A 20,030-nucleotide genomic window follows, 5' to 3' on the forward strand; every position below is an offset into this window, starting at 1 on the left:
ACTTTTGTTTTTCTCAAAAGATTTTCGAAAAGTTAATATCCCTCCCAAACAAAATTAAAGATAGACACGACAATCTTTCAGATTGCGAAGAACAAAAAACAGCAATTTTACCGAATCAATAGGTTTGGTATTGCGAAATAAGATTCTCACCCTAAACGTTGATTTTAATAGATCAGTCCCCTCAGGGGTCCGCAGGAGTTAAGTTCAACTATTAAATTAACAACTATTCTTTCGGATTAACTTTATTGTCTAGTTTTAATAATACAACATGTGTGTGAGATGTGAATTTACTCAGCGAAATTTCCTCGACGGACCAAACCGTGATCACAATTTGCCATATTTTTGATGAGTCACACAATGTCACACTATCCAAAAAATATCAATATGTTCGCATATAAGATGCGTGCATAGGTACATATTCACCATCATCAGTAACACATCTGCCATTTGTCACTAAAGTAAACACGATTAAAACGTTAATTTAGTTCCCAAATAGCAGATACCGAGTAACTGGAAGTAACAAATCATTTTTCTAAATGGTAGTTAATTAATTCATGTATTTACCAGCTGTCTCCAGGGCTTCATTAAAATATTTGAGAAACTATGCTTTCTGCTATAAATCAACCGCAAATCTGTGTACGTTATTGACGTATTATATTTTTTGTCGATACATAGTGATTCTGTTATTGTGTACACATATCGCGCACTCCTTTCAAGAACGTCATAAATCAAAAATCGTCAATATTCAGTTGTGCATGTTTTCGGAATGTCCAGAAAATGTACTATATCCCAGCAAAAGTGGCATATTTTTAACTTAATATTTACCCGCTACAGAGCAGAAAGTGTTGTTTTTGCATTTTGAAGAAAAGGTATTGTTTGATTATTTTTTTAAATTTACTAAATATTTTTCAAATGGAGAAAAAACCTTCAGATTTACCTAAAAAGATCTGTTACACAGTAAAAAGTTCAATAAGTGGCTTGATATTTATTTGAAATATTTTGTATTATATTTTTAAACTTTAAAAACGTTCTCCTGAAAAATCAAATTTTTTGATTTATGACGTTCTTGAAAGGAGTGAGCGATATGTACATACTACTTTGTCTTCAATTTTCAAGATAACAATATACTCGAACTTTTGTTCGAGTATATTGTTATCTTGAAATTTGAGTATATTGTTATATTGTTTGATTGTTTTTGGATATGTAACATATAAATGATTCTGTTTGATTTATGTATTATTAAATTGAGTATGTTTAATTTAAGTTTTACTTAATAAATACCACTATTTCTTAAAATCTATTGTGACACGTGTTTCGATGCATTTCGGATCATTTTCAAACACCGTATGTGAAGCTAATTCAAAATTTTAGTGTTGGGTCCTTGGGACGTTGAAGGTTGAAGAGGGGGCTGTTTCTTATTTTTATTTATTTATCAAACTATTATTATTGTTTTTTTGTTTGTTATCAGTGGGAACATAGACAAAGGGTGACTGCCGAATCAATTGATGAAAATAAAATTCAGGATTGTGACGCCACGCAAAAATTACAATAATAATAATGAAGATTAGTTTTAATGCCTCAACATCATTCTCCTTTGGCTTATGCCCTTATCTATTTTTGTTACAAATATCCTCTTCTTTTTCTCAGCCTGCAGCAGCTGCAGTGCTTGTATTATACTTACTTACATAATATCTGAGGTATAAGAACATACAATGAAAGGAATGCTGGGAACAGAGTGAATGGTGCACTAAAATCAGTTTTAGCAAATAAAAATCTATCAGCGGAAGCTAAACTGGCAGTACACAATGGAGTTCTGGTTCCAACCCTTATGTATGGAAGCGAAGCATGGAGTTGGCAAAAGAAGGATGAAAGCAGACTGAATGCAGTCGAAGTGCGATCGCTCAGACGAATGTGTGGCAAAACGATGTTTGATAGATGTTCGAATGATGAAATAAGGAAAGAATGTAAGGCTGAGATAAGCATTATCGATAAAATTAAGAAAGGTGTGTTGAGATGGTTTGGACATGTGGAGCGTATGAGTGAAGAAAGAACGGTTAAACAAATTTATGAGGCGAATGTAGTTGGAAAAAGAAGCAGAGGACGACCGAGGAAAACTTGGCACAATCAGGTATGTCAAATACTTGAAAGCGGCCGGGTCAGGAGTCGTAATAATCGTCGGGTATGTATGAGGAGATGCATGAATGTAGAAGAGGCAAAGAATGTTTGCAAAGACAGAGTGGTGTGGCGTTCGATTTCTCTCTGCCTACCCCTGCGGGGAAGCGGCGTGATGGTTAGTTAGTTAGTTAGTTTTTATGAAATGAGTCAATAAACTCGGATTTCTACAATTTCGGAGTTTTCCCGAAATTTAATCCCCTATTAAAACTTCCTATTCGCATCATGGTGCATAGGGCACTGTGTCGTATGAGTAGTGTTATTTTGATCTTTAATCACATGAAGGAAAGGTGATCAGTCCTTCGCTTTAGGTAGCACACCAGGGTAATATTAAATAATTTTACTGAGAAAAAATACTTACATTGATTTTGAAAACACCCGGGACCTCCAGTACGATAATACTTCACCCAATTTATTCAAGATCCCGTGTTTAAAACATTGGTGGCATATATTTGTATGTAGTATGTATTATAAAATTAAAATAATAATGTATTTTTGTACGTCCTTTACCTAGTATATTGGGGCTGAATGGCATATTTTCGACAGTGCTACCGCTCGTTGTACTATAAATAATTTCTCATTTAAAAACGTGAAATTCAATTCATGTTTGAATTGTTCTAACAGTGTTAGAATTTTACTGCAGGTAGTCGCTTTTTAGCAATTTCTTTGACGGAAATTTTCATTCAGCGACTGAAGAAAATGAATTTCAAACGAAGTAACGCATTAGTACAATGTCTGAAATTTCTGAAATTCCTGTAATTTGAATGTTTGAATGCCAAAATTGAGAAGCGTATATTTTTATGAATGAAATTAAATTCCTTTTTTATTTTTTTAATGGAAATAAATAAGTGCTTATAAGTATGTGTGTTTTTTAATAACATCTCACTAGAAACGAATTAATTTTTAAAATGGCAGTATGGAAGTCTGGAAATTTATAAGGTGGTTACTTCAAACGACAAGTGATTACTTTATATGATACGTACCATTCGCATATTGTCCGCCTGTGTATTGTACTGGTTAAACCGTTTGGCTACCATGCTGGAGGTCCCGGGTTCAATTCCTAGAATTCCCCGGGTTAAATCAAATATAAGTGATTTTTTTATTATTTTAATGTTTGTTTAATATCACCTTGAACTGTTACTTGAAGCGCAGGACTGATCACCTTGCCTTCGTGTAATTAACGATCAATATAACAATGCGTCGATGCGATGCAGTGCCCTATGTCCCAATTGGTGCAGATAAGGGTCAAAAGAAAGAAAAATACTTCGCTACGCTGCCGATGATTGAAAAACCATATTACATTTTTATTTTCATGGACGACATAAAACTACACAGGCTGAAATGATTAATTTAGATAATTTAATATGATAAATACAAAAAATAGTATTTGTAACGGTAAATATTAACATGAAAATAGTAAAAAAAATGTTTTATTTAACAATCACTCAAAATTGAAATATCAAACAAATTGGTTTAAAGTTTTGTTTTTTTTATGAGTTCGGAAATAAATGGGTTATGTGAAATCAGATTAAACATAACATTTCCGTTCGTCCACCTTAAAAATAGGTTCGTCTTGACGCGTGGCTCCATTGGCAGAATTCCATAACTAAAAATAAACCCATACCCATGTACCTACCCAAATACCCATATCATTTGTAAAACTCAAATACCTACCTAGTTCACTTTATGAATCATTTCGTTTTATGCGATGTTTTATAATCGTCGCAGGAAAACATTTTTGTTGGTGATTGCGGTTATAAGCTATTCTTCCTACCGCTGATTTACCTAGCTTAACTTACTACCTATCTCTACTGCCTACCCTAGTAAGTAGTACCTAGCTTACCTTACTACCTACCTCTACTGCCTACCCTAGTAAGTAGTACCTAGCTTACCTTACTACCTACCTCTACTGCCTACCCTAGTAAGTAGTACCTAGCTTACCTTACTACCTACCTCTACTGCCTACCCTAGTAAGAATAGAAGTTCGGTTCATGGAAGTTCAATTATACTTGTAATGAATGTTTTATTAAGATTAGAATATCATGGATATTTATGCTGTAATTTTCCTTCTATACAACGAACACTATTCTATTTTGCGAAGTTATTTCTCTCTCTCTATTATTCGTCTCCCATAATGCCGATCAAAAACTTCATCTAATAACCTGCCATAGCATATGTCGTTTCCAATAATTAATTTATGGTTTTAACACAAAAACTTGTATTTACAAGTAGATGAGAACTACATCCCGATTTCTAGATGTGTAATACTAATAATAATAATAATAAAACCCTTATCCGCACCCCAATGGTGCATAGGGCACTGTGTCATATAAACTCAGTGTTATCTTGATCGTTTACACATGAAGGAAAGGTGATCAGCCCTCCGCTTCAGGTACCAGTCCATGGTAATATTGACTAAATATTACAGTGAAAAAATGGTCAGCACGCTCGGCTACCGTTCTGGAGGTCCCGGGTTCGATTCCCAAGGGGGGTAAAATAAAATATAAGTGATTTTTTCACTGTAATATTTAGTGTGTAATACTACTAAACCTTTTATCCATTTTGATTGTCCAGTTTATTTAAATAATGGAAAATGGTTGCTTGAGTAAAAAATGTACAAGCCTGTAGTTGAATAAGACATTACCTTTTTTTAATTATTTATTTGGCAGTCACCCAGTGCAAGGATGTTTCTGATTATTTTTATTTACAAATGAAAAAATAATAACAATTAATACAAAATTTAAGACATTATCTTACCGTACCTTAATATATAATTTTTAATAACGAAATATATTTTCTTTTTAAGTAGTAGGTATTCGTCACGTCTAAATAAGCACCTACATTTTCACTATCGTAATATCGAGCCTCTCCCTTTAATATGCGATAAGAATCGTCGATCAAATTCTGATAATACATATGTACTATCGCAAGTCTCCCAAAATGGTAGATATTGTAAAAAGACACTTGGGTTTGAAAATTTTCCGTGAGAATTTAGTATCTACCTTCGTTTGGCGGGTCTTTTAATAATTTAACGGGTCTATGTATGCATTTAAAATGATACATAATTGTAATTTCGACTCAAGGAACTCATACGTTTTTTATAGCCCCTATCCATACCAAGCAGTGCATAGCCCACCGCGTTAACTGAATGTGCCATTGCGTGCAAAATATCGTGGAAAGGGGAACAAAAATATCCCCATTTTCTCTCCCTTCCTATAGACTACAGACCATATCGTAGTCATACAGGAGAAAGTGACCAAGTGCATTTTTTACAAAAACGTGATCATTGACTATTTGATATCTTACTAGCTTAATATTGCCCTGAAAAAATCTCAAAGGGATTTTAACTTGGAAGTATAATATATTGACTTGTTAAAAATGACTAACTGCATTGTTGTTTATTTTCTGTGACTTAAATGACCCTCCTGAACATTTTACGTTTTGTTAGTTGGTCACTTTCTCCTGTACGACTACGATATACCAATATGTGTATTCATATATTATAGTATGCAAATTATAGACCACAACAATATGTACTCAGATTTTTTTTCTTCATAAATCTTTGGTTCAATACCTGGAACTTTAGTGTCTTTCTTATTTATTAGGTTTTAATGATTTCAGTCAGAAACACCCTTAAATAATATATTTACTGTCATATTTGTGTGGTCGTTCAATATTCAGGGAAATGCTTTGTTTTTACATATTTATTATATCGTATTGTAAGTGTAATGATCTACTTATTAAATAAATGTAGGTAGGTACCTATGTCACTGGTCGTTATCGGCTGATTACATTTAGTCACGTACTATTTGATATATCACCAAACCCCTTACATAGGTACTTATCATGTTGCTAGTTCACAAGAATTTTTATTGATGACATTCAATTTCGGTGTAATCGTTTTTACGCCCGGCAGCACCGTGTCAATGTAAAATTTGAAGCAAATTTTACTCAAATAAGGTTATTTAAAAATTGCTGAATAAAAATTTTCGCGAATAAACGGAATCAACAAAGAGCTATGCAATATTTTGGGCTAACAAAATGCTTGAACAATGGCAAACTTGTTTTTCAAACATTTTCGCAATACACATAGGTACCTACTACATATTATAGTTGCATTTGGTGTGCTTAATTATTGTACCATTTAATGTGCAGAATTTGCAAATATGTGCTCTATACTGGTACTAGGAGCCTAAGTAGGTACTGGATATTTTAGAACTATTGCAAAATAATTTGCACCGATTACAATAACATACGCGAGTACCTAGTGAATCAACATTTCACAATTTACTATTCGACCCATCGAGAACGTTCTGCCGTATGGGCATATTTTTCTAGAATAAATCTAGGTAATGTGCCTTAGCATGAGATTTGCTATCGGGTCGTGTTTTACGTAATGGCGATGAATAATATTCCCGCACCGATTTGGATATGTTTCTATACGGTACGGTAAACCAGTTGGTCGTCCGCCATCACAGGTTCTGCTGCGGCGACCTCGTAACAACTAGATGACTCCTTTTACAGAAACAATTATAGGAATCGGTTTTAGAAAGCGCGCAACCTCGAGTGTGAACCATTATGCTCGCACTATTTGGGATCGCCTTAAATTCGCCACCTTGACACAAATAAAATTGCATCCACCGAGCGATGCTATAATACATTGTGTCATGTCATGTTATCCTCGCTCTGTGAACAGAGGGATGTCTGTAGCGTGTGCGCAGTATTCTGTATTTTTGTATTGTGTAACGCGAGAAAGGTGATTCAACACCACGGAATCTGATCTGCTCTGGTATTGTAACCGTAAACTGTAATCTGGTGTGCGATAACTCTGACCACTAGACCACCATCTTGCCATCGTGTCGGTATATCCACTAGCTATCTAATGTTATTCTTATTTCTGACCTATTAAGGACGGGAAATGTATGGTAAGGGTGGAAAGGGTATTTTTACCTTCTGCGCCGGCCACATTTCAAAGTCAGAAAAGAAGGAATTATCCAATGTTTTTATATGAATATTATATTCAATTCTCTTTGTTAAGGTCTTAACTATATGTAAATAATTATCAAAATCCTATCGCCGGTGATCCGCAGGCGTAAAAAATACCCGTCAGAAATTTATCAAGTGGATCATGAGGTCGACGTCACATGTCCATATTTCAGTCTACGAGACTCGAACTGATCTTAGTCCAATGGGCGCTACACCCCTAGCGTGTCGTAGATCTCTCGCATCAAAAACATTTCTAATGACCGATATGTTACCTGTAAAGTCAAATATTCTCGGTTTTTATTATTATAATACATGTCGTCATCAATTCGATTGGCTCCATTCCTTGTATGTCCATTGACCGTGTTGCTTCTGGAATCTAGCTGTTGTTTGGCCTGAATATGTTTTCTTATAAATATAATTGAATTTAAACATTCGTTGCCTAGACCTACACCTACGCATTTTTTAATAGCTTTAGTTTTTGTCAATTTTAATAATGTCTAAATTTTGGGCCAATTTATTTTATTATCTAAAATATTGTTCTTACAATTCATTTTATTTTCTACTTGCAAAACATACGTCATACTATATTCTACTTTTAATTCTATTTAATACTATATTTTAACACTACATTCTAATTTTTTTCAAAACATTTTTATAGATTCTTTACTGGTGGCATGTGTATTTTCTGCATAAGGTCCGATTAACTTTTTGAATGCTGGTGATTTACACTGTTCAGAGGTGTATCCTCACCAGAGATGGAGAACACTTGACCAAAGCAGAAATTATAACAACCTATTTATGGTCATTAACGAAGCCGATCCCCAGCAATTTTTTTGTGGTTCCGAGTGTAAACGGACATATCAAAGCCCCAGTCTCCTTTACAACAGGACGACGAGTACCGTCTGTTTTAGGAGTGAGCTCCCACATTCATCATTAACGTACTATGAATACGAGTCCAACAAAAGCACTATATTATGCCTCGGGCCTCTAGGACAGGTTTCCCTCTTCCCCTCCCCGCGCCGCACACCCCTCGCCCGCACAGCCTCCTGAGGTCGCGGAACAGCTCCGGCTTGTGCCAACTCGATGAGTTGTCTCCTCGTTTTCACCAAATGGGTACCAGCGCCCGCCGTAATAATTGTACGTTTTCTCGTTTCTCTTAGTTTCTTCCACCAACGGATAGACTGGCCCCCGTTCCCGCGAGCTTTCTTTACAAACTTCTCCGATACGCACCTACTGATAGAATCGGTACTTAGATATTAATAGTTAATTAATCGAAAACCTGTTTTACAATGGCCACTTCAAAGTTTTGTACATGAGTACATTAAATTATTAATGCCGGTGCGGTGTTTTCATGTCAAAACTTGTTTAGCATTTTGAAGAAAAAAACCTGAGCAATTACGATTTACAGGTTGATATCTAACACATACAAAACAATACCTACACTAATTATACACACATTGAGTTTGACCCAATTATTATAAACTTTTACGAATAAAAAATGAAAACATACATATACGAGTACATAGTATATAGTGATAAATTATATTTTTTCTATATGATGTTAAAATTCAATGCCATATTATTGCGCCAGCTGGTGAAATTATGAATTATTGAGATTTTATATTGACATATCTTAAAGCATTATACGTAATATACCCAGTATCCTGTACCCACAAAAATATCGCATAAAGGCGGGTTCCCGGATGAAGTTTTTTAGTATAAATATATTTTGAATTCAATCGCATTTAATAGTTATTATTCTATACATTAAAAATTAACAGTATTTTGAATATGTCCAAGTATACAAAATTTATCTTCCCAGCGAATTGTTAGCAATATTTATTTCAAAACTTATTTGTAAAGAATGTTTTCAATTTTTGGCGAGGTAACAATCAGTATACGTAATGTGATTGAGGAGATGTGTACGTCAAATTGATCATTAAAGAATTTCATTATTAAATTTCTCGTATAAGCTTTTTCCTTTGTCCGCAGACATTTTTTCCTTCACCCTGAACTCGCCAAATTATTATATCGTGAAATAAATATTCAATAAATGACGCTTTATACAATTATCGATTTTTCGATAGCAAAGAAGCACAAGCCTTAAGTTTTGTTAAAATAGATTAATCATAACTGTAATTTTGTTTTAATCACTTACATACATAGAGCCAAGGCCTAAAACTTACATTTGCACAATTTTGATTCGTATGCAGAGTATAATTCAAAATATAAAATTGATGGAAATGTGGGGTAAGTAACGAAGGTGGAACATTTTGTTTTTATGAAAACCTTTATGAAAACTTGTTAAATGATTTAAAATACAAAAATTAATCGAATTTCATTATTTTGTTTTCAAAATAAGAATAAAATGTTGTTTAACACAATAAAAGATATATCGACCATTTCCCGAAAAATACATCGAAAATACTAGTAGTAAGCCAATGGTCGTTTTGTTTTGGTAATTCTTCTCAAAATACTTTGTTGGTCGATACCTCGAGGACGTCTGCAACATACATGAATCACCAAAAAAATCTACCCTTTAAAGTTATTCTACGAAGTGTCGGTATACTATTACTTTAATGTTGCGTACTTGTTTGGATCGGTATGGAAACAATTTGGAATATCTGAAAATAATGAAAAAATTCATTGCACATCCTCACATTTAAATTGACTTTTGCGATCGAAAATCAAGAAAAAAGTTAACATCGAAAATGTCTCATCTATTACGTAATACACAATAACGGTAAAAAATTACATACATATCTACTAAAATAATATTATTTTTAATCGGACATTCTGAAAAAAAAATGTTCCACATTTTAGCATTCAATTTCAGATTTTCTTAATATTATTACCTAACCTAACTTAACCTAATCTAATCTAAACCAACCAAACCAGACCAAAACGATGTAAAATGAAATAGATTTAGCTTTGGCGTTTTTTTCTCAATTGTATAGTTATTATATATTACATATGTTGGATATGTGTAATCTTTAGGTAACAATTTTCAGCCGAGTCACCTGAATCTATCAGCTTTCTAGTTCGTACCGTACAACGGCGCAGAGAGACGACTCACCAAAATATTCTTCATAATATCTTAAAATAGATGCCGACCATTTTAAATATAGCATCACTTTAAGATACTATTAAACACATTCAGAGCCGCGATAACTGCCTGGAATTGCAACACGCTAACACGAGAAAATGTTTATTTCATGTTTTACAAGAGGGAAGTTGAAGATTTTAGGTCAACAGCATACAAACTTTATAGCTCTCAAATCATTGAGTGCCCAATCACCTCTGAACCACTCAGTTCTGACTATGCATCATTAAAAAGTTATTGTAATCGCTGTAAATATGTAGGCATATTCCCGTGGGTCCTACATAGTAATTGCAATCGCGTGCAATTTATAAATCCACTGATCCGATAGGATTGAACTATTAATGTTATATGTTGGCATAAATGGTATGCACGCATATAAATTTTTAAATTAATAAATTAAATATTGTACATACATAGATCGTAAATCGCAGATAAAGATGTTTATTCATTTTTTATGTATTCTTGGGAATGTAAGATACAAAGTATGTGTATATTTATTTATATATGTTACATAAGTATTACATCGCTCACTACTTTCAAGAACGTCATAAATCAAAAAAAAAATATTTTTCAGGAGATCGTTTATAAAGTTTAAAAATATAATAAAATGTATTAAAAATAAATATCAAGCCACTTATTGAACTTTTTACTGTGAAACAACAGATCTTTTTAGGTAAAACCTGAAGGGTTTTTCTCCATTTAAAAAATATTTAATATATGTAAAAAATAATTAAACAATACCTTTTCTTAAAAATGCAAAAACAACATTTTTTGCCCTGTAGCGGGTAAATATTAAGTTTAAAATATGCCTCTTTTGCTGGGATATAGTACATTTTCTGGGCATTCCGAAAACATGCACAAATGAAAATTGAGGATTTTTGATTTATGTATGACGTTCTTGAAAAGAGTGAGCGACATGTGTCGTGAGATTCTATACGGGTCTTAGATTACAAGGTCATTGTTTAGATGCTAAAAAAATATCTATAAAAAATTAAGTGTACTTCTGCGGTATACTAGATTGATAATTAGATTTGATTGTTACAAGATGAATATTAGAATATTACTAGAATCAATGTTTTCTCTGTTATAAACAAATCAAATGATGGAATAATTTGAGATTATATGATTTATTTTAAATACAAGCTTTCAAATTTATTTTGTATATTAATCCCGCATATAGCACGCGGCTCCGGTAATAATACCTGCGAATCCCGTGAGATTTCACAATCCCACCTTGCGGGATTGCTAACAATTACAATTAGAGTAAGAAATATTTTCTGTACCAAGTAAATTTTATATTATTATTATTATTATTATTTTTTTTTTTTTTTTTTTTTTGACATCTCATCAAAGATGAAGAAGAATATGGAAGTCTGGGCATTTACGGGGCTTACGACCGTCATAGGCTGGTTTGAGTGATCACTTTACACACGTGTAACATTCACCAATTCTACCCATTATTGACAACCACACTACTCAAATTCTTGGAAGTTCTATATATATGAACCAATTTAGAAACTTTGTTCTTGAATCACTAGAACTTCACTAGAGACATCTATTGGTGAGATGTAAAGAAGCTTTTTTATTAAGCAGAAACTCTTATATTAGTATGTGAGATCCGAATCCTGGATTATAATCACACACATGAGAAACGCCAGAAAATACCATTTTCATTTTTATTATTAAGCTTATAATTTGACCAGATAATTTATTTACAACATTTTGAGTGTGTCCAAATACTTGTTCACAAAATCTGGATTATTATGTCAAAAAATAATATGAAAATAACTCCTGTAATTGGAGATAATCCAGATTTTGTGAACAAGTATTTGGACACACTCAAAATGTTGTAAGTAAATTTTAATTTAAGTATCAACTAATTATCTTTTTTTATTCATTTTTTATGATTATTGTGAACCAGTATTTTTGCATCTATGTCAAATGTAATATAAATAAATTCCCACCAGTTTTTAAGTCGTCAGACTGCAAAATAACCTCTGAAGGTCTCCAGGTCACTGATCGCTATGTGTTGTATTGTCTCGCTCTTTCATCGTGTAGTTACATTATCATTTTCTCAGTCTTCCGTCTTACTTTGTATGATTGGGTATGCCTTTTCAAAGTCTTGCAAATGAGTAGTAGGTATATTGGATTTTGAAATACGCGTGACCTTTGTGAGATATTGGGTTACCTGTATACATTTCTAGTCTACTCACTTTCTTGTTTTGTGGTGCCGAGGTCACGAGCGCAACTCTCGCTCTCTGGATATCTGGAAGGGTAATAAATAGCCAACTTTTCTACTAGCGATTAGATTGCACTAATCCAATCACTTTGCGCACATAATCGCTTTCCGCTTTCTACTTATTGCTTTTAGAGGTGAACATTTGATCGTGAAGGTGACCAAACATCCAGCGAAGAATTTCAAAACCATATATCGTTAGCTTCTCTGTGTCCCTTATTGTACTCCATGTCTGTAACCGTCGATTGAGACAAGCTTTTGAAGATTTTGTATGGATAAAAGAAACATCAAATTATAATTTTCGCAAACTGATTTGTATCACTAAATCAAAAAATATATGTTTTTATAGATATGATAGACAATAAATTAATGCACATCTAGTAAACTACAATATTTTTTTTTAATGTAGTAGTTGTCTTAAAAAAGGCGGTTTTTCGATTAACTGTAAATCAAAAAGAAATTCATAAATGAAATGGCTTAGACGTAGAGAATTTAAATATCTTCAAATGACTTTTAATTTTTATCAAAGTTTAATGAAATATCTATATTTGTAATGTGTATTGCGACAGTAAAACGATCCCATTTTGGCGATGACACAATAATCACAGATAGTTTAAATGATAGGCTTATCTATATTTATTAAGATACTAATTATAACTTTATAATCTAACATGGTAGATCGATAATCGCTATGCTTTAAAAAAATATATAAATGATAGCGGTATCTTCATTGCGTTTAAAAAAAAATCACTAGCATTTATTTTTTCAGTCTCCGGCACGAAAAAGGGTTTACCTTTTTAGCATTATCGAATATACATACATACGAGTATATGGTACTATTGTACTCAAGGGAGCTGTTATAATAAATCACATTTTTCGTACATTTGTTATAACATATTTCGTATAACAGTTAATAGTGTCAATATTATTTGTTTGATTATTATTATATTATATTCATCAGTTTCTTCAAATAAAATTCAGCTAGAATCTCATCTAATCAATAAAGGTTTCTGCTACGTTTTCTTACTTCACAAGAATTTTTACTGATGATGGTTGTCGAATTCGCTTACGAAACTATTTCTCTATCAAGAAACATATAGAAATTTCAAATAAATCGAGTAATTGGTGTCCAACCTTGGGCAGAATGATGAATATTACACAGTGTACAAAGTGATCACTTCAGCTAGCCGATAACAAGTCGTAAGCCTTGTAAATGACCAGACTCTATTACACCCTTCCCAAAAAAGTAATTCAACTCTGTTGAGATATCTATAAAAAAATAATTTCCTTATAGTTCCCTTGTCCCGCAAAAGTTGGCAAATGTCCATCACAGCACTACAGTGTATGCAGCACCTACTTACAGAATGTCACCCGGAGAAGACAAGTTTAGTTTGTTTATTTAATATGTAGTTTGACACGTGACACGTGACGTCTTCGTCTCTTCCAGTCTTCGTACCTGCTCCCAATATCAGAGCTATTGTCCAAGCGGTCCAACTATCCAACATCTATATTACCTAGGCTTGCCAGACGTCCCGGTTTGACCGGGACAGTCCCGGTTTTCAGACGAAATCCTAGTGTCCCGGCCGGCTTCCTTCACGTCCCGGTAAAATGTTTATTTTATTATAGACGACAATAAAGTCTAAAAATAATAAACTGTGAAGAATTATTTAGGATAATTACTTTGTTGTTTATTTCACTGTACTGTTTTACACTGCGGATATTCCGGTGTCCCGATTGAACATTTCAGAAATCTGGCAAGTCTAATATTACCAGACATAGTTCCTTAGCGCACCGATAACGTATTCGCAGAGTCAATAGATCTTTTGTAAATAATCTGCATAAAAAACAGTTTTTACAAAGATTTTTTTGACAGATGGAACAACCCTTTGCACTCGAAAGTGATTTGATATGTGCACACCGCCAACTCGATTGAATTCCGAGACTTATTAGTATTTAATTGTGATTCTGGTTTAATTATTTTGATAAAAAACGCCAATTTTTTTTAAATTATAGTATGAGGACTTTATTTGCATGCCGTCATAGCAGCGGCACTCGAGTAATACGGTAAAACCATGCATGCCGCTTTTATGGCGGCATTCGAGTATTCAATACTTAACTAATACTTAACTATAATACTTTAAAAAAATATTTTAAGTATCCAAATTGTAATTTAAACCACGACGCTGCATTGGGCCCAAGTCCGCTGTGTACATACGATTGCGCGTACCGATCCATCGTCACATCCTAAAAGAAAATACTCGTATCCCCCTCATTCGCAAGCATTCTGTTTTCGCTCGCCTCTATTAACCTTCGAAACAAATAAAACCATGTCGGTTGACCGAGTTTTTTTTTATTTTCGGGATGCGCGAATGTCTACATGTCTACTTGTCTACCGTCGTTTTAATAAATATTTTAAAATGTTGTGTATGGAATACTTACGCACAATGGCATAAAGTATGGTTTATCGCTTTCGAGATAGTAAAATATCGTAGGCGTAAATTTTTACGGTCATTTCCATATATCCATTTATTTTTATCAGTGGATACTTAAATAATTTACCACACTGTTTTTACCAAAAACTCTTGCGAGAGGAAAATAGGAGATTATTTACACGATTTCAAGTTTTTGAAATATTTGTCTGATTGTTCTATAATCGTCAGGAACGGATTTTTATGCATTGTGCTTACTTTAAAGGGTACTGAACCTCTATCTGTTTTGGCAGCTCCGTGGTTTATTCATGCCATGCAATAGGTTTATAAATGTGTGTGTTTATACGTACAAATATTACTCGTATTATGTAGGTAAAATGGCCATTTCATTGATTGGAATATATGTAAAATTGTATCTTTCTTACATAGATACTTTCTTCATTATTATTACTTACATTTCTATAGATACACAACTGTAAAACTGGTTTAAATGTCCATCGATTTCACTACTAAATACGGTTTAAATTAATTAGTTATAGTTACTAACGGAACCATCAGAATAGGTACCTCATTAAACAATTTAACCAACCAAACGGAGTATACTTGTACATAGTACATATTTACTCCAATAATACTAAATTCAAAATCAGAATGACACCTGGATAAAGTTCAAATCCTTTATAACTTTGTCTACTACCAACGTATTTTCTTTACATTCAGACGTTCGCAAAAATAGCGTACTCGGCAGCTTTTATACTGTTAGTTCTCGCAGAACCTCACACTTTCGATTAAGTGCAAATGTTAACAACTTGTTATTTCTAGCGTCAATTGTATTTTCACTATTTTTTTAATACACACTATGTAAAATATAAACATATCATATAAACATGGTATTTACTAAGTAAAACTTAAATTCAAAATGGATAGATTTTACCACAAAGTGACTTACGAATCAATTATTGAAAATAGATATGGACCCGAAACGAATCCTTGGGAAACACCTTATGACATACTTAATTTAACTATTTGAAGCAGTTAATTTTTTTTATAAAAATATATAAGAATTTGTGTCACATTTTTCAAATAGCCTTTTCGAAATAGCATATTTCTATAAAATAAATTGGAGACTCTTCTAATATAGCTGCTGAAAATACATATCATGATTATGTGCCTTAGAAGGTCCTTCTTTATAATAAAAATGATATCGTCGATTGCTTGCGATATCCGATATTCATCCATCAATATGCAATATGGCTTTCCTGCGTTCGCGACAGACGATCGTCGATTCAATGTGATTTCCGTTATTAAAGAATAAGTCCCATGGACGTGGGACAAATTACAAGTGGGTAGAAGTGACTTTTCTACGCTTAGGTACCTGTTTAAAACACGTATAAAAATTAGTATGTATGCAATCACTTTAGTTGGTTGTAAGTTGTTGGTATGGTGAAGAATACATCCGTTTCACATTTAATCCGTTTAGCCTTGACTTTCGGACATCGCGTGTTTTTCTAGATAGATCTAAGAAAGGAATGTAAGGCCGAGCTAGGGATAATTGAAAATATTAAAAAGAGTTATTTAAGGTGGTGCGGACACGTGGAGCGAATAGATAACGAGAGAATGACTAAGAAAATATGAATGAATAAAAAAAATCAATCAGAACCTAAATCTGGTGGTGTCAAAAGTCTGCGTAATCGGGGGGCATGTAGGACTAGACGTATGGATGTGAAGAATCGGGAGTGTATGTCAGGACAGAAGAGTGTAGCGTTCCATCTTCTCTGCATACCCCTGCGGGGAAACGGCGTGATGGTAGTAGTAGTAGTAGCATGTTTTTCTTGCCTCACCGATGTGTTCAAATTACAGCAATATATCGTATTTTCTTAATTTTATTTCCATCCATCAATTGAGAACTTTCCTTGCAAAAATTGTCGTCAAATGATTTGATTCCGCCAATTTCAGAGTTATAATTAAAATCCAATTCATTACAGTTTGTGTGGCGAAGATCAATTAGTATGCATACCCAATTTAGTTGAGTAAATAGTGCGCAAACTTTAAATTGCATAGAAACACATTACTCGTATTTCAACATGCCACCAGACTGGTTGCAGAATTTTAATGAATTTTTCGAACGAATAACGTCGATTTAACTCTGCATTGCCCACAGAAACTTTTTTTTAACTAATATTTACCCATTCATATAATTTTTTATTTTTTTTATTTTTAAGAAGTTATAATATATTGTAGAAACGTAAACATCTAACATCTAAATACAATATTATGATAAAAACTAAAATGGTTATGACATCCAATGAATCACTTTTATAAAAAGTAAAGCCTAACTTATCAACGTTTCATCCCTGAAAGGCTTGCTATTTATTTTTAATATATTTATAATTTTGCAAACATCACAGCTTCTCTGATTGTCTGGAACAAAAGACATTAATGAACAAAAGACTGAAATTAGACATTTAAAATTCAAATTCAATTTAAAAACATAAACTCCCTATAGCGTTTCCTCCGATAACGCGGTTCCTATGTAAACGTTATAGAGGGGTTTACTTTTACTGTATGTACGAGTATATCCAACCTGATTCAACCGACGATCGCCATTGGATCTTCAGCGAATATATTTAATTTATATATTCGCTTAAGAACTCATGATTGTACTACCCCGTGCTTCAGACTTCAGATTACGTATCTGAGGTAGAGTATTATTACAGGATCTCATCTCATCACGTATCTAATAGTGTAACTGGTTGTTTAATTTTTCTGAATTATAAATATTGAGGCTAAGCAGTTGAGTAAATTTTATTGTTTTTTTTACAGGCAATAACAGCAAGGACAGCAAAGATAGCAGCAAAAAAGACCGTCAAGCTGTCTCGCCAGCAACTCGCTCTGCCAATGGTAAGTTGTGCGATAGTCGATAATTTTAGTATATTTATTTATACATAACGTATTTTTTGATCTAAGAATCAAACGCAAACCTCAACTTTTTTTAGGACTTATTTTTTCAGTAATTACAATTTTCATGAAATTTTCAAAACTATTTAGTAACATTATTTAACCTATTTTATATTAACAATAAGCGTAACTACTTCCTTTACCAGTTATACCTCCAGCGGTCTCATACTGTGCTCTACTAATCCAGGCCACAGATCCTTCTGAGCCCGTCAGTTCAACTCTGTAGATCTCCCTCTCAACTGATGTATAGTTGAATAGGGTGGTATTGCATCAACAGTATAATTTGATCATTTGTCTTTCGGGGCACGTATTCTATTCACTCCCTTTTCAAGTTGGTGTCCTTTGAACGCTGTTTATGTTTTCTTAAGTATTGCCTAAATTATTTTATTCATATTTTTTGGTAATTGAATTTACCCCTTTATCGATATGCTTATTTCGTAAATTCGCACTCGTAATTTTATACTCCCAATACGATGGCTTTGGTAGTGTCTGACAATCCCATGGTAAGGTACACCGGTACCTATATCGCTCTATCCTTTCAACAACGTCATATATCAAAAAACTTTATTTTTCAGGAGATTTAAGAATATAATGAAAAACATGCAAAATAAATATCGAGACACTTATTGAACTTTTTACTGTGAAACAGATCTTTTTAGGTAAAACCTGAAGGTTTTTTCTCCATTTGAAAAACTTTAAGTTTATTTAAAAAAAAAATTAAACAATATCTTTTCTTCAAAATGCAAAAACAATACTTTCTGCCCTGTAGCAGGTAAATATTAAGTTAAAAATATGCCGCTTTTGTTGGGATATAATATTGGCATTTCGAAAACATGCACTACTGAAAATTGACGATTTTTGATATATGAAGTTGTTGAAAGGAGTGAGCGATATGGCTTTAGACCAGATCCATTAAAATGAGATACAATGCAATCTATTTGGTACCAAGATCAGCTGATAATATATTTACCATTCATATTTTTATTAGTAATATAGACAGGTTCGTTTATCGAAAATAAGATGAAAAAAAAACTATACAAAATTATTGTTATATAAGTTGTGAGAATTCAGTGTATAATTTATCAGGTGTTTCGAGTCTGAAACATGTTGAAGATAACATTGCTTGTATGATTCATGTTCTACATGACAATTATGGTTGAAATTGCTTAAAACACTTACTTTTTTCACAACATCAATAGGAACTGTAAACCTTACTTTATTATCTATTGGTTCGACGAGTCACGATAAAAACTGAAATTGAAGTATTGATACCACGCGATTAGAAATAATCAACTCACAAATAAACTTTTTTTTTAATACATAGATTTGCGAAATTTACAGAATAGCTTCTGTACGAGAAACAACCCATGGCCGATATGTTTCATATTTCACGATCAGCGAGGTGTACCATGTTTAGGAGTCTTCAAAAGTAGTACTTTTTTACAATATCAAATATAGCCAAATTTCACTATTATTGCCATCCCATTTCGAATTAAACCATATTATTTTTCATACGCAACCTTATACTTTGGTTGGAAATAGTTTAAAACTTTTCGATGGCTTTTTCACCCTTTGATAAATCGTATTATTCAATATGAAATATTGCTTTTCTCATGCACCCGACTCGTAATTCAACATTTGTGAAATAAGACGAATACCAGTCCCCTTCCTCGACATAGATAATAAAATGCATGTAAAAAAGAATAAACGTATATTTGTTGAAGTTGTCGAGACATCAAAGGATTTCTATATATTTACTCTCGACACTTTTGCCTTTGGTTCGAAGTAGACAAATATTTCAGTAGACACCTTTACTTTACGATCTACATAGCGGGAATTTATTTATTTTACAGTTCGTCTATTGCTTTTCGGGCCCGTACAATAATTTTATAAAGGTTTGTGGTTTGTCCCGCTTCTATCCTCTCCACGGATCCAAATTTCTCAAGGGATTAGGGGCAGTTTTATTCCGATTTATATACAATATGTTAAGTAAGACTTTATAATATCGGTGGTATAGATTTAAAATGTATGCCAACAAATGTCTTGAATTTAGTGAGCATTCTCAGTAATATAAACAACTTATTGTTTTAGTAACAACTATATTTTTTTGGAATATTGTTTTTCTAAGCTGTAATTATTAAGTTCT

General features: G+C 33.0%; 1 protein-coding gene across 1 annotated transcript in view; it reads left to right on the plus strand.

Annotated features, from left to right (window-relative positions):
* Positions 1-17,827, plus strand: part of LOC148305522 (uncharacterized) — a gene marked incomplete at its 3' end in the record, with an annotated part of 370,669 nt that extends 352,842 nt beyond the window's left edge. The window contains exon 18 of the mRNA XM_088266575.1: positions 17,750-17,827. Coding sequence (XP_088122701.1) covers positions 17,750-17,827 — 78 coding nt within the window. The remainder of the gene's footprint in view (positions 1-17,749) is intronic.
* Between the last annotated feature and the right edge of the window lie 2,203 nt (positions 17,828-20,030).

Source organism: Brachycentrus maculatus, unplaced genomic scaffold (genome assembly GCF_059751285.1).
Source record: "Brachycentrus maculatus isolate JH-2025_06_01 unplaced genomic scaffold, ASM5975128v1 h1tg000271l, whole genome shotgun sequence".
NCBI lineage: Eukaryota > Metazoa > Arthropoda > Insecta > Trichoptera > Brachycentridae > Brachycentrus > Brachycentrus maculatus.